The sequence below is a fragment of the Abramis brama genome (assembly GCF_963993115.1).
Source record: "Abramis brama genome assembly, chromosome: 14".
Lineage (NCBI taxonomy): Eukaryota > Metazoa > Chordata > Actinopteri > Cypriniformes > Leuciscidae > Abramis > Abramis brama.
The window spans coordinates 38,305,820-38,322,085 of record NC_139976.1 but is presented as its reverse complement, the minus strand read 5'-3'; the positions used below and the strand labels follow the sequence as shown (position 1 = coordinate 38,322,085).

At 37.2% G+C, this 16,266-nt stretch overlaps 1 protein-coding gene across 1 annotated transcript; it reads right to left on the bottom strand.

Annotated features, from left to right (window-relative positions):
* Window positions 1-2,268: 2,268 nt before the first annotated feature.
* On the bottom strand, window positions 2,269-15,182 carry dhrs7cb (dehydrogenase/reductase (SDR family) member 7Cb). The gene is made up of 7 exons (XM_084134617.1): window positions 14,981-15,182; window positions 14,050-14,203; window positions 11,503-11,615; window positions 9,882-10,092; window positions 9,206-9,298; window positions 8,218-8,403; window positions 2,269-3,314 (listed from the first exon to the last, which is right to left on the bottom strand). Exons 2-7 carry the CDS (start codon window positions 14,201-14,203, stop codon window positions 3,106-3,108), a joined length of 966 nt encoding a protein of 321 aa, XP_083990743.1. The 5' UTR covers window positions 14,981-15,182; the 3' UTR covers window positions 2,269-3,105.
* Window positions 15,183-16,266: the final 1,084 nt, after the last annotated feature.

Sequence of the window (16,266 nt, the reverse complement as noted above, 5' to 3'; positions counted from 1 at the left end):
ACTGCCGGACCCTCTCTCAGGGGCCAGACCCACAGCTTCCACACTGGGTGTTCACGTGAGAGGGAAACAGATCCACTTCCGTCTGACCGAACTTCCTCCATTCCCCGGTCCTCAGCCCCTGCCTCGACAGGATGTCTGCTCCCATATTTTTGTCCCCAGGAATAAACATGTGAACCACCCCGCTGAATTTGGGTGGACTCAAACTAAATTCTGTACCCTTTTTCCACTGTGCGCAAAATATGAAAAATATGACGCAAGAGTTTCTTCCACCCGCGGCATCACCCCATAACCGTTCTCCTTCGAGCCCACAATAGAAAAATGAACATGGGGGCTGAATAATCGAGATGAGAACGGTCTACTCCACGATCTCGACACCTCGGTGTGGAGATCAGAGAAGAAAGGAAGGCTCTGCCGTGAAGGCTGCGACCGGGATTGCAGGACATTTGACAGACAACACCAAATAAGACAAACAGTCACACAGAACGCTTGCTGAAGACACAGAAGCTGACACTGTTGTGATCCGGCGTCCTTTCATAGCTTCTGCATCACCATCACATGCAACGTCACGAGTGACGTAATGACGCAACACCAATCGAGACTGGACTAGTTCCAGACAGGCTTCAGACGCGTCACGCTGAAGGCGTTCCCCAAAGTGTCGATTCTCGACGCAGCGCAAGTTCCCTAGAAAGGGAACACTTAAACACACACTGAAACACAGAAACACACACTGAAACACACACTGAAACACACACTGAAACACAGAAACACACACTGAAACACACACTGAAACACACACTGAAACGCTCATCATCATTAGTCATACATTCACTCCAGAAACCACATGAAATCAATTAATAAAATTATATGCAAAGAACATTTCACTAAAATCTTCACTTCAAAATGTTTTTTATTGGTTATGCGAACGATAAGGTAACATTTGATCATTCTTCAAACTTCATGGGAACGTTACTTTGTTTCAGAACGTTCAGAAAAGATTCTAAAGTAACATTTCATTAATGTTTGAAGAATGATACAATGGAATGTTCACAACCAAGAAAACATTTTTTTTTTTTTTTTAAACTGGACATTCAGAAATAATGTTTTCATACTTAATAGGAATGTTTAAAAAAAAAGTCATTAAAACATTTCTTTGTTAGTTCACTGTAAAAAAAAAGAAAAAAAAAGTTGCTGCCTTAAATTTTCAAGGACAATCAACTTGGATGTTTAATTCATTTCAACTTAAATGACATCAAACTGAAATATTTTAATAAAAAAAATGTTCTTGAATCTTGTATAACTCTGCTTAAAATTAAATTAAATTCATCATATAAACATATCATTTTTTACAGTGTTGTGTAGGGGGGCAAGTTGTCACGTTTTACTCCAGTGAATATTTCCTACTTTGGATTTATGTTTGAAAGGTAATTTCTATATAGGCACATACATTAAAGTCTTGTCTACTAAAAAGCATTTTGGATATTGGCACTGTTATTTCTCAGAACAAGAAATACTGTTCATAAAACATGATGTGACAACATGCCCCAATGCAGTCTCACATGGGGAAAGTTATTATCACCTGCCATTAAATGGACTATATAAGGCTTCTCAGATAAATTTAAACAGTAAATCAGTTTGAAAAATAAAAATAGTTGGCAAAAATATAAAGTCATAATATAAATATGTAGATCATTTGTTTTACTTTAGACATTAACAATTTTCTCATTCCAACAATACTTGAATATAAGTTGCAGTTGACTGTCTATTAAACCATAATACAATAAACCTTGTTTTTTTGTGTTTTAAATGTCCCTAATGTATGGCAATAACACAGTTAAATTATATAATGGACATGTATCGCATGCATTATTGATATGCCTTATGAAAGCCTGACGCAGTGAGTTTCAGTCCGCCTCATCAAGCACATGTTGCTGAGTGGTTGTGTTGTCATTGATTCATCAGTGTGTGTGTGTGTGGCTTTACTGCCCTCTGCAGGACAGCAGTGCTGGTGCTTCCTCTGATGACCTGTAGGGCTGATAATGAGCCCTTCATAGTGAACAGGGGACTCGGGTTGATTGGGACACTTTTGGCATTGAGATGAATGGGGGAAAGTTTCCCTGAATTCATCCTATATATGTCACTGGATGGCTGGGATTAAGACATGCACACAGATTATATATTATACTATTTTAAGGTGGGTATTACATTAAAACTTGTATTGTTTAAAGCATTCAAGAGGGCAGTTGTTATAGAATACCACTGAACTAATGTCACAGCACAAGCTTTATTGTTTAAATCTGTATTTCGATTAAAGTTTGTTTCAGGTGAAGAATGTTGCATTAAATGCCCAGATTAAAAAAGCATGTCTTTCTAAAATTTCATCTAAAAAATATAAAATAAAGTTTTTTTTAAGCGAGACTCAGTTTTGAGGTCCTCCACACACACACACACACACACACACACACACACTCTCTCTCTCTCTCTCTCACACACACACACACACACACCTTCTTTCAGACAAGTGGAAATTAAACATCCAAATACACGTTTAAGTGTTTCTTTTATTGCACATTATCTCTTATAGCGGCTGTATATTTCAATCTTTAAAGGCTTTGAGTTTGAGTCAGAATTCTCCACATAGCAGCTTTACACACAGTTTTATTCATATCTTCTGAAAGTTTGTTCATAGATCATTCGCCTGATTTATATAACATGATTTTACGAATAGACCAATTATGAACCCGGCTTCATGTATGCAAATGAGTGCATATTTAATTAGATAATGCCTAATTTAAATATTAAAACAGCATTTAGGAAAACATTTAATGAACTGTGGAAGTACGGTGAGATCTATCATTTAAAGGGTAATGTCCTTTCACAAGATGTAAAATAAGTCTCTGATGTCTCTGAAAATATTTCCCTTTGCTTTGAACTTTGAGCATTGTAACTTTGCAGATGTTGTTAATGCTGCTCATACAGCAATACACTAACTTCATTTAGAAAAGTGAAATCATAATCAACCACCCTTTAAAATCTTTCCTCTATTGACCTGCAGTGCCTTGCTTTATTCTGACTATCATGAGCAGATCTCTATTGTTCCTCCTCCGTCTACTTGAGCTGCTCGGCGGCTCCGTCCCTCACGCCCGCGGACGCCACCGCGAAGAAGCATCCGGGCATCAGCGCGCGCGTGAGCAGCGCGAGCCACGGGATCGGGTGCGCGAGCAGCACCTCGCGCTTCTGCCGGTTCACCGTCCTCTCGATCTCACGCGCCAGACTATCGGGACTCACGCCGTGGGTGTTCAGCCAGCTGTAGATATCTGAAACACATCAGAACCAAAGAGGTTGCAAACACAAAGCAACCAGACAGGTGTCGCACTTTACCACCTCAGAGGAGACCAAAGGCATTTCGTTTACAGGGTTTTTTTCAACTGCTTACACACAAAAACCCTTGCGACATCTGAAACAAATCACAGTCAGTGCTGAAGATGTTATGTGTGGTTCTCACTCAAGACCCAGTTGCACCTACTGTCACTCTTACTTGGTTTGGCATATGCTATTAGGCCGGGAGCCAGGTCCACTCCTCAGGATGTTTTTTGCTACCTTTTTTTCACTATTATTTCCTATTATCTTATACCTTGGGCCATCACAAGTTGATAATGACCACCCCCAACTCGGCCCCGTTTGGTCTCAGGGGCCAAAAAACACCCTTTTTGGGGAAAAGCTTTTGGCGGAATGATGTAATTGTGAATATAAAGATACTGCAGCTACATAAATGGCCATATAACCCTAAAATTTTCCATGGTGTATCCTGACACATAGGGGAAACTATAGCAGAAAAAGATTCTGGGCATTGCTGCCTTTTTTCTGTCAAATATCACCCTCAACATACCCCAAAAGACTAAAAAATGGCTGTCCGCCTGACAAATTGTCATCAAAAGTGATCATTTTCAAGCATTTTATTATATATATCACTGCCTTAAATGTACATGAAAAACTTCCCAAGTTTATAAGCTTCAGTTTAAGTCCAAGATGACCTTTCTATCTAGAGGATTATAGCTGGTGTAACCAAAGTTCTCCACTGTACCTCAAATCGGAGAAAACAGAAATTTCAAGCATTACCATTCCTTATTGGATTAATTATATTTTTTACATATGAACAATGTCTTAAACAAGAGTTGAGACTTGACTTATGAGCTATACTATATGAAATGAATTGCATGAAAAGTGAGCAATGTTATGCCCCTAGGTCAGGGCTATTCAATTAGCATCATTCAAGGGCCGGATTATTAAAGGGGGGGTGAAATGCTATTTCATGCATTCTGAGTTTTTTACATTGTTAAAGAGTTGGATTCCCATGCTAAACATGGACAATGTTTCAAAAATTAAATTGTACGTTTGAAGGAGTATTTCTGTGCCAAAAATGCTCCTTCCGGTTTGTCACAAGTTTCGGAAAAAATTTTTTCGAGTATGGGCCTGTGTGACGTCAGCTGGGGCGTAATTTCCTCATATGGGTCCTAAGGGCACTTCTCCCGGAAGGTCGCGCGCGCGCACTCGTAGACCAGAGCAAGAGAGCCTAAGCAGTTCGCCCATCAAAGCGCTCTGCTCGGCTTTAGGGAAGTCAGTGTCACCAAAGAAGTGTGTTTTTGGTTGCCAGGGCAAGACAACCCTGCACATATTCCCAAAGAACACAGCATTAAGGGACCAGTGGATGGAGTTTGTTTTTCCAGAGCATCAATGGAGTTGTGCAAGATTGTTCGTTCCCTGCATTTCGACGATGATTGTTTTATAAACAAAGCCCAGTTCGACGCCGGATTTGCAGATCGTCTATAGTGTTCCTTACAACTTCCCAAAGATCCAGTGATCCGTGGATATTGACATGCAGCGGGAATCGTGTTTCCTGACAATTATATGAGCCTCTCAGTGTTTCTGCCACTCAGTGTGTGTAAGCGCAGACACTCTGGCTGATGGTGACGTCACACGCATAACCCATATTGGAACATTACTTTTGAATGTTCGTTTAATGTTCTCTGAACATTCTGAAACAAGTTGTAACATTTAAAAAACGTTAGACAAACTCCCCATGATCGATATATAAATAAAGTTTTTGTGCTGATGTTCTGAGAACTCTATTAAAGACCAGATAACTCTGAACAAACATTCTAATATCGTTACTGGAGGAACGTTATCTGGGTAGGCAGAATCCAAATCCCGATTACACTGTACAAGTGTCTGATTGAGTCTGTGCTCGACACTGCTGATCCCAACAGAATCTGATTTCAGCTCATAAACTAACAAAATGATCCTCTAATAAACATAAAAAGACAAATAATTGGGTCTAATCAATACCTATCAGAATTGAATACAATTAAACATTCTCTTGAATCGTCTGCTATCTATTTTATCGCTGAGCTTGTCGCAGTGATTTGATTTGATTTATTGGTTTATTTAAAAGGGGACAGTGCAATTTCATAAAACACATGAACAAACATGGTTAAAAAAGCCAGAATTAGCCAAAAGGCTATTTTTCATCTGTAGTCCCCTGGCCAAGATGTAAAAAAGCATTAAAATACGAACAAGAAAATACATTTACAAATTTACAGTGCATTCTGGGATTGCCTTTTTTCCAATTTGTTAAAGATTAGTTTAATGTTTTCCAGGCCGGTGATTGTTCAAAACCTGCCCAAATGATCTGAGCATGATTTATATATATATATATATATATATATATATATATATATATATATATATATAAATCAAATCAAATCAAATCAAATCAAATCAAATCAAGTATATTTGTATAGCGCTTTTCACAATACAGATTGTATCAAAGCAGCTTCACAGTATTAAATTAAAATAAAAAAATACAACAAGGTTTGTTTCTAGTGGAATTTGTTGATTGATAGAATAAAATTAAATATCCCCAAAATATCCCCAACTGAGCAAGCCAAAGGCAACAGTGGCAAGGAACCGAAAAAACTCCATCAGGTGACCTAATGGAGAAAAAAAAAAACCTTGGGAGAACCCAGGCTCAGTCGGGGGCCAGTTCTCCTCTGGCGTTTATGAACTAGAGGCCCGATTGTAGTTTGAACTGTAAGATTAAAAATATTATATGAATGCCTGGCCGAAAAGATGGGTCTTTTATCTAGTTTTAAACTGGGAGAGCGAGTCCGAGCAACGAACAGTATCAGGAAGACTATTCCAGAGTTTCGGAGCTAAATGTGAAAATGCTCTCCCTCCTTTGGTGGATCTGGATATCCTAGGTATGACCAAAAGCCTCGAATTTATTGATCTTAAAGCGCGCAATGGATTATAGGGCGATAGAAGATCCGTTAAATAGACTGGAGCTAAGCCGTTTAGGGCTTTACAAGTCAGTAGCAATACCTTGTAATTAATACGGAACTTTATAGGTAACCAATGTAGTGATGATAAAATCGGTGTAATATGATCATATTTTCTTGATCTAGTAAGAACTCTAGCGGCTGCATTTTGGACTAACTGTAGCTTGACAATCATGCAGGACAACCAGCTAATAAAGCATTACAGTAATCTAGTCTCGAGGTCATGAATACATGAACTAACTTTTCTGCATCAGAAACTGATAGCATGTTACGTAGCTTAGCAATGTTTCTAAGGTGGAAAAAGGCTGTTTTTGTAACATACGAAATATGATTTTCAAAAGACAGGTTGCAGTCTAGTATAACACCCAGGTCTTTTACTGTAGAGGATAAAGTAACAGGACATCCTACGATGTCAAAAGTTGTATTGTGAGAGGTTCTGTGGGCGGTTTTTTGAACCGATGATTAGTACCTCTGTCTTGTCTGGATTTAATAAAAGAAAATTACGCGTCATCCAATCTTTTATATCTTTAACACACTCTGTCAATTTGGATAATTTAGCGTTTTCATCCGGCCGTGATGAAATATATATTTGAGTGTCATCAGCATAACAATGGAAACTAATTCCATGTTTCCTTATAATATTTCCAAGTGGCAGCATATATACTGAGAATAACAGAGGGCCCAACACAGATCCCTGCGGCACTCCATAGTTTACTGGAGTTATGATCGATTTTTCTCCATTTAAATAGACAAAATGGTAGCGGTCAGATAAGTATGATCTAAACCAGCTTAATGCTTGTCCTTGAACATCAGTATAATTTTGTAGTCGATCTAAGAGTATTGTGTGATCTATAGTATCGAACGCAGCACTTAGATCAAGTAAAACTAGTATTGAGATACAGCCTTGGTCAGATGCTAAAAGTAAATCATTTGTGATTTTAACGAGCGCAGTTTCAGTGCTATGATGCGGCCTGAATCCAGACTGAAACTTTTCATAGATGTCATTTTCTTGCAAGAAAGAGCCCAGTTGAGCGGACACCACTTTTTCTAGTATTTTAGACATAAATGGAAGATTTGAAATGGGTCTATAATTTGCTAGATTATTATGATCTAATTGTGGTTTCTTAATGAGAGGTTTTATAACTGCCAGTTTAAATGTTCTTGGAACATGACCTAAAGATAAAGATGAGTTAATAATATTGAGGAGAAGCTCTTCCACTACTTCCACTTCCACTTCCATATATATATATATATATATATATATATATATATATATATATATATATATATATATATATATAGCCTATAATTACTATACATATTCATTATTTTCATTGAAGTATGCAGGAAAAAATGTGTGCGTGTGTGTGTATATATATATATAGCCATCTGAAATTTTCTTCTAGAATGATCATTTTTATCAAGTTTGTATATTTAAGTTCAGTAATTTCACTTAAATGACAACTAATAGGTCATTTTCATTGCCATTTAAGTGAAATTACTGAACTTAAATATACAGGCTTGATAAAAATGATCATTCTAGAAGAAAATTTCAGATGGCACTTAGAGGCTTTTGCATCTGAACTCTTCATATATACACACATTTTTTCCTGCATACTTCAATGAAAATCATGAATCACTTCTAACTGCAACACTCGTAATGATCCCTTATATTCTTGTTCACTGGGTTTTTGAAGGTGTGTATCCAACCGAAGGTGCGTGACTCAAATACTGTTCACTTTCAGCAAAGGTGCGTCCGGAACCAGGTGTACCCAAGGGTGTATGCCAGCACTTTTACTTTACAAACTGAACAACTAACTTCAGGTAATTGTATGTTCCTGCTGCTGCTCGACAGTGAGTCAGTGACGGATGCTTTACTCACAGGCCCAGAGGGGGTTGGTGGGCGTGGCTTTGGTGGGCGGGGCTTCGGTGGCCTCAGTGGGCGTGGCCTCAGCAGGCGTGGCGTTAATGAAGGTGTGGCTGATGGTGCTGACGGAGATCCCGAACTCCTCCACCTCCGCTCTCAGACAGTCAAAGAACGCCTGGACCGCATGCTTGGAGGCAGCGTCTTCAACACACATTTGGGCAGAAATCAAAATTGACCATTCTTTTTATTTTTAATGGAATATTGCAGTGTTTATTATAAATGATTTATCTGTGCACATCATTAATGTTCTTGGTAATCTTGAATCAGAATAACAGCGACTTCTCTGATGACGAGGGCGGGGCAACCTGTCACTCACATGAGATCCACCAATAGCAAACCACAACCATCCAATCAATTCCCCACAGACACAATCAAGCCCCGCCCACATTTGTTCTTGTTCCAGAAGCGTTTCACTCGGATACACGAGTTTTGAATGTGTTTTAATCCAGTTTTTAATGTTGTTTATATGTCCATGTGGTGTTTTTAATATGCTTTAAGACAAACCATGTGTAAATTCATAAGTCGACAGCATTGCTGAGTATTTCCTCCTTAAAACTGCAGTGAACCAAAGACAGTCTCAAAAACACGCTTTGAAATCGCTGGTGTTTCTGACGTCACAAACTACCTTGTAACCAATCAGATCAACGTGTGATTGTCAACCAGTGGATCTCTGAGCTGAGTGAGTGAGTGGAGGCGGGGCTCATTTGCATATTCATAGAACCGCGTATACTAAATGAGGCAAGGGTGTCGAGTTACATTCAAGATATTTTAAGACATCAAGAATGTTTTTTCAAGGAATTTTTTTTTAAATATGTCATTTTGGTGATCAAAGATGAGTTTTAAGGGACAAAATTATTGCCTACAGGGGGACTTTAAGGAAAGACTCTACATGCAATAACACATGTGCTTCATGTAAACGGTGTTTCTGTGCAGTGACTCTTACAGCAGGTTCGGAATGGAAGAGCCAGTTTCCCTTGGATGCTGTTGACCAACACAAACTGACCCGTCCGTCTAGTGATCATCAATGGCAGGACGCCTGCAACAAAAACAAGCAGCTCTTTTTATCATCCTTTCCACCAGTAAACGCTGGCCACGTTCCTCGCTCTACACTGTAAAAAAAATCAGTTAAATTTACGGTAAAAATATGGTAGCAACATTTTAGGTTTTACAGACGTAACTTAAATTTCCGTATTTCACTATCTGATAGAATGTTAATTTACCGACCTGTTGAAGTACTAATATCTGTTTTGTAACATTGTAATACACTGACAACCACCAATCACAGTGGAGATGAGAGTCACATGATCAATCAAAGCTCATCACAAACACCTTTTCCACAAGAAAGTTAATATGAAAATATAGAAGCTGCACAGTGTCACTCACACACACACTAAACACCATCATGGTAACACACATGACATTTTAAAAATGACCTTCTTATTTCACTTCCAAAAATTGTACATTTAACGGTATTTTACTGTAAAATTACATTATATGTATATGGTTAGATCTATCACAGTTATTCACCGTAAACTTTCTGTTAACCAATTAACAGTTTTTCACCGTAGCATTTCTACAGTCTTATACCGTTAAAATCACGATCATGTTTTACTGTGTACCTTTGGCCAGCGTGATGGGCCCGAAGTAGTTGACATCCATGACGGTTTTGTCCATCTCTAGGGAGAGATCCTGCACGGGTGCTTTGACCTTCATGCTGCTGTTGCAGATCAGCACATCCACACACCCGTAACACTCGCAGATCTCCGCGATCGAGTCCGAGAGGCTCTCCGTATCGCTGAAGTCCAGCAGAACCAGCTTCGGTGTGAAAGTCTGGGAAACAGGGAGGATAGAGTAGGAAACCAGATTATCTTTGAATTGTGATTATCTTAGAATTATCTTTGGGGTCAGTAATATAAGAAATAAAACTTTCAATAACAAATTACATTTTAAAATATATTAAAATAGAAAACAGTTCAAAATATTTTACAATATTACTGTTTGTGCTATATTTTTGATCAAATAAGAGACTTCAGAAGCAGCTTCTTTCAAAAACTAAAAAATATTACCAACCCCAAACTTTTGTACAGTGATATATATATATATATATAATAAAATTAAAAAATGAAAATACTTATTTTTGTAAATATTTATATATCTTTACTGGAGCAAAATTATTTTCTGCTGTGTTCTTTGATTATATTAGCAGTGCGTGCTTTTAATGAATAATGTCTTTATACACTGCAGTCATAATTTGTATTGGTTTTACTTTTTAAAAGCATTTGAAAGTGTAACCATTGTTCGTGGTATAGTATGATTCTGGCAAAAATAAATGGTCAATGTGTTGTTTGTGATGCAGTGAAGAGGAACAGCGTTTCAAGAGACTCGTGGACGTTCAGCTGTCAGGAAATCCTGCCATTGTTCATGACAGAGAAAGAAACGCTGAAATGCTTGAACTAGAAAAAACCTGAAAGTGAAGAGATTGTTTCTCTTCACTTCAATGGCTGTTTCTGTTTTGAAGTCCATAAAAGTGCATCTATCCATCATAAAAGTTCATCTATCCATCATAAAAGTGCATCTCTCCATCATAAAAGTGCATCTGTCCATCATAAAAGTGCATCTATCCATCATAAAAGTGCATCTGTCCATCATAAAAGTTCATCTATCCATCATAAAAGTGCATCTGTCCATCATAAAAGTGCATCTATCCATCATAAAAGTGCATCTGTCCATCATAAAAGTTCATCTATCCATCATAAAAGTGCATCTGTCCATCATAAAAGTGCATCTATCCATCATAAAAGTGCATCTGTCCATCATAAAAGTTCATCTATCCATCATAAAAGTGCATCTGTCCATCATAAAAGTTCATCTATCCATCATAAAAGTGCATCTCTCCATCATAAAAGTGCATCTGTCCATCATAATGTGCTCCACAGGCTCCAGGGGTTAATAAAGGCCCTCTAAAGTGAAGCGATGCGTTTGTGTAAGAAAAATATCCATATTTAAAACTTTATTGACTAAAATAACTAGCTTCCGGCCAAACGAACATACGGGTTCCACTTCAGTCTAAACTCAACCTGGAAGAGCCAGGACATTTGTTTAATATAACTCTGATTGTGTTCGTCTGAAAGAAGAATGCCATATACACCTAGGATGAGGGTGAGTAAATCATGGGCTAATTTTCATTTTTGGGTGAACTATCCCTTTAAGACTGAGTTCTGTGCTGTACTTTATACTCACTTTACTGGGGTCTGATCCACTGCTCAGCGAATCGTACAGAGACTCGAGCTTGTCCCAGCTGGGCCCGCACAGAACCAGCCTCGCCCCGCCGGCGTGGAACAGTCTGGCACACTCTGAACAACAGCAACAAACAGACAATCAGAGGAGAAAACACTGGAGAATACAGAGCACACACTCCAACAAACTGGAACCACTGGATCCTCAGACAGCAACATAGTGTCGGCCCACATGTGGACTCCACGCGTACCGGATCTGGGCCGGATCTGGGCCGACACTATGTTGCTGTCTGGGTCTAATTTACTTTAGATTTCAGATCCATGCATGCCTTACTTTTGTTTTCTTTTGTACGTAATATGATCACTGTCCGTCTGCCTGTTCATGTTATTATCCTGATTGTATATTTGTAACTGTCAATATTATGTAAAGTGTGCTTGGGTTCTTGAAAGGTGCTATATAAATAAAATGTATTATTATTTATTTATCTAAAGTCCCACTGAAGTGCCAGCTTTGTTTGATGCGTTGACGTAATTTCCACTGAAACAGGAAGCGAAGGCGGGACATATTGAATGGCTCCTCCCCCTTTTTAAACAGCCAATAGCGTTTAGTTTACCTCAGACTGACAGCACCATGGAAGCGAATCCGAGCACTGATTATATGTTGGATTCAATGTGAATAAATTCTAGCCATTTCATTTTTAACCAACGTACAGTTGGAAAACAGAATAAAACTCGAGTGTTTGAGCAACCGAACACACATCTAACCAATATTGCTCTGTGACGCGTCAACGGTCGCTTTGGTTAGGTGGTGTAGCACAGGGGGCGGAGCTTTAGATTCTAGAGAGCATTTGATTGGACAGAAGATGTGATGAGAAGCTGAAGTCTCAGCGGAAGTGAGAGACTGTAAGTTTTGAATGCTTGTATCCCCTAAATGTGAATTTTGTCATTGTCATTTCTGCTAATAACTTTTGAACCATAAAGGCTAGAAACTATATTTCCATCATGGAAATGTTTTCACCATTTTGAATCTTCAGATAAACCTTTTTTTTTTTTTTTTTATAAAACTGGCTCAGATCATCTTCAGATCATGCTGGCACAAAGTTGTTAAAAGATTTTTAATAACACAACCGTTATTGAGTAACAAGCCAACGAATTTGACAATAAGCTCGCCAAATTGGATTCGAGGTTATATCTGTGCAACGCTTTAGCGTATTGAGACGAATATTGGTACATGTCATCATAAGCATGACCTGAGGCTACATGCATCGTTTCGGCACAGCGCCACCTACTGGTCAGGAGAAATGAAAAAAATGCTATTTTTTCTAACTTTTTCTAACTCCTAGACTATTGGTCCGATTTTCACCAAAAAATGTATTAAAAGCTTTTTGATTGACTAAATCGTTCTCAAATAACTAAAATATAAAAGATAAAGTACTTAATAAATGCTTTAGAAGTGTTTTTAACTGTTAGTTTGTGGTAACTAATGTAGTTAACTGATGTTAACAAATGGAAACCTTTAAAAGTAGATGCTAAAGATACAGAAAGTGATAAAGGTGTCATCTGCTCGTTTCTGTGTGTGTGTGTGTGTGTGTGTGTGTGTGGACTCTTATCAGTCCAGTGCTTTGTGTGGTCTGCTCTCTCTGATAATCTTAAACCGCTCTCTTTCAGGTCTTTGCTCTCTGTCCTGTACAGATGCATAAACTTAAAGCCCCTGTTTCTAAAGAAGTTTGACCAACTAGCCTGGCCGATCAAACTTTTTATGTAACGTACTTTAAAAAGAGAAAAATGCACACTATCACACTGTATAGAACAATGTGAACACAAGCTTACTCTAAATAACATGCTTTGTTATTTAGAACACTTTATAATGACTTCCATATTATAATAACTTACATAAAAACATTAACAAAAAATATCAAATTGTTACAAATGCCACTTTATGACCAAAAACGACAAAAAAATGTAGCATTAAAAAAGCATGTTCAGTTACGAGACATGACAAACAATGGTGTTTGTTGTCACTGATGGTGACGTTATAAAATTTGTGAAACACAATATTTTCTGTGAATAACTAAAGGCTTTGAATATTGTGCACAAGTCATACACGCTACTTTTCATTGCTTTTTTAGTGGTTGTTGCATTTTACATCACAATGAACATAAAACTTTTTAAGCACTTTTTAAAACCTTTTCACTTCAGCAATAATCTGCCGAGTCTCGTCTTTACAAAGAGATCAAACTTCAGTCTGTGAACCGAAGCATTCGAGATTTTATTTCCGTTTAAATTGGAAATTAAATTTTCAGGTCAATGCTCAAAAAGTTAATAAAATGGATCATAGCTACGGCATAAATATAATTTAGTACAGTAAAATCCCCTAAAAATACAAAACATTAAATAAGAGACATTATCAAACTAAAATATAGTAAATTAAGTCATTTTTGAAAACACCCTTTTTGGACCCTTTACTTGCGGAATCAGAACCATCAGAAGTCCAGTTTATACTGGCTTTGCTTAATTTTGCAGTGAATAAGTGATTAATAAAGCACATTACCACTCCCCATCCCGGACACAGCGTCTGTGATCACCACCACTTTGTTCCGCACCGTGGACTTGGACATGAAGCGCAGGACCTCGTTGTAAACGTAGTAAACCCCTGCGAACAGGACGATCAGCAGCGGCAGGACCATCACAGACGGGACACCCATCTGGAGGACGACAACACACTCCTCAACGCATGCATGGCCTTAGCAACTTTAGAATATGGATAGGCCAATATGTGAAATATAAAAGGTTTCTTATGGAACATAAAAGGCCCATCTTAATGTATATTTCTCTGAATTGTATGCTTTGGTAAATCATGATTATGATTATTATTTATGATGACACACTAAGACAAAAGGTCATAAAAGTCATGACTTTTATCATAATCATGACATAAAAATTAGAACTTAAACAGACAATTATGGTGTATAAAAGTCTAAATTATGCCATAAAAAACTAAGGTAGTTAATAATGTTAACTAATGAATCTTATTGTAAAGTGTTACCACTAAAGTTAATGGCTTTTCGTTTCTGTCTCATGTGCATTAATATATTAACAACACAATTCTGAATGTTGACCAAGTGCCTCTAAACATGAAATGCTTTAGTTTTGAGAAATGATTGTTAACAATCACAAAAAACTGAACAGTGGTTCTGTGTGTATATACAGTAACATGTGTCAGTACTTCCAGTACAGTGTGTCTGAGGACATGCTCTATAAATATCACACTGACACACAGAAGAAGCTCATATTTGGACATAAAGAGAATAGATGTTCCTCGTCGCTGCATGCCGTGATTTAACCAACAAGTTGCATTTTAACAGAACATTTCCCAGTGGAACACAAGCAGAGTCACAGACTGAAATGCAGAGATATATACAGTGTCAAACGCAGGAAGCCTCGCAGGACACCGTAATCTGTGTTATTTTCAGTGTACTTACAGTGTGCGTAAAGAGTTAAGCCAGTGTTCAGTGTAAATGTGTGTTGTTTTCCTTTTAGACAGACTCAAGCCTGTCGTCCTCCGTTCATTCAGCCGGGAACCTCGTCCGCAGGATCACGGCTCTTTTAATAGCTTGTGTGTGTGTGTGTGTGTGTGTGTGTGTGTGTGTGTGTGTGTGTGTGTGTGTGTGTGTGTGTGTGTGTGAACACTGGAGGCATGTGGAGAGGCATGCAGTCCATCACACACACCACTGACTTCATGTAGAAACACATTATTTCAAGCTGTCCTTCAGTAGAAACATTTACTTACTAGGGTTATGGTTAGGAGTTTAGTTTAGGGTTAGTTGTGTTAAATTTTTTTAATTGATAATGCATATGTAAAATATTGTTAAATGCATATATATGTATATTCCAAATATATCTTGAATGGAACGTTCACTTTCTTTTTTACTCCAGATCCCATCTTAATGTATATTCCTCTGAATTTTACACTTTGGTAAATCATGATTATGACACACTAAGACATAATTATGAGACAAAAAGTTGAAATTATGACTTAAATAGTCCTAATTATAACATAAAAGTAAAAATTATATAATGCAAAGTCAATATTATGAGACAAAATTCGATATTAGCTACAGGTATGACTTAAAAAGTCAATCATGACATTTAAATGTCGAAATTATGACAAAAAAAATATGAGACAAAAAGTCATAAATATGACATAAAAAAAATCTAAATTATATAATGCTTTCATAATTATGAGAAATTATGACTTAAAAAAGACAATTATGACACAAAAGTCAAAATTATGTCACAAAAAGTAGACAGTATGACTTAAAAAGTCATAATTATGACTTTCTAAGTAATATGACTTGTGAAGTATTGTTATGACAAGTCATATTACGAAATAAAAAGTGAAATTATGATATAAAAAGTCACAATGATGAAATACTAAGTTATTATGAGAAAAAATTATCACATTTGAAAGTAAAAAATATACAATGCAAAGTAAAAATTATGAGACATTTCGAAATTATGTCTTAAAAAGTCAATTTTGACTTATAAGTCGGAATTATAAAAAAGGTAAAAGAGTCATTATTGTCAAAATAGACTTGCCAAGTTATATTCATAAGATGAAAAGTGAAATTATGACAAAATAAAAAGCCCTAATTTAGACAGTTTTTGATTTTTTTAAATTCGCATATTTAGGATTTAGTATATCATAATTTCAACGTTTTCCTCATAATTTAAATGTTGATGTCATTACCATGACTTCTGTACGCTT

Bases quoted from the DNA above. Each gene is read 5' to 3' on its own strand.
- dhrs7cb (XM_084134617.1), bottom strand. From the start codon at position 14,203: ATGGGTGTCCCGTCTGTGATGGTCCTGCCGCTGCTGATCGTCCTGTTC. The intron at 9,299-9,881 runs GTACACAGTAAA...TTTTTGTTGCAG, and splicing joins GCCCATCACGCTGGCCAAAG to GCGTCCTGCCATTGATGATC. The intron at 3,315-8,217 runs GTGAGTAAAGCA...GATGTGTTTCAG, and splicing joins CACCAACCCCCTCTGGGCCT to ATATCTACAGCTGGCTGAAC.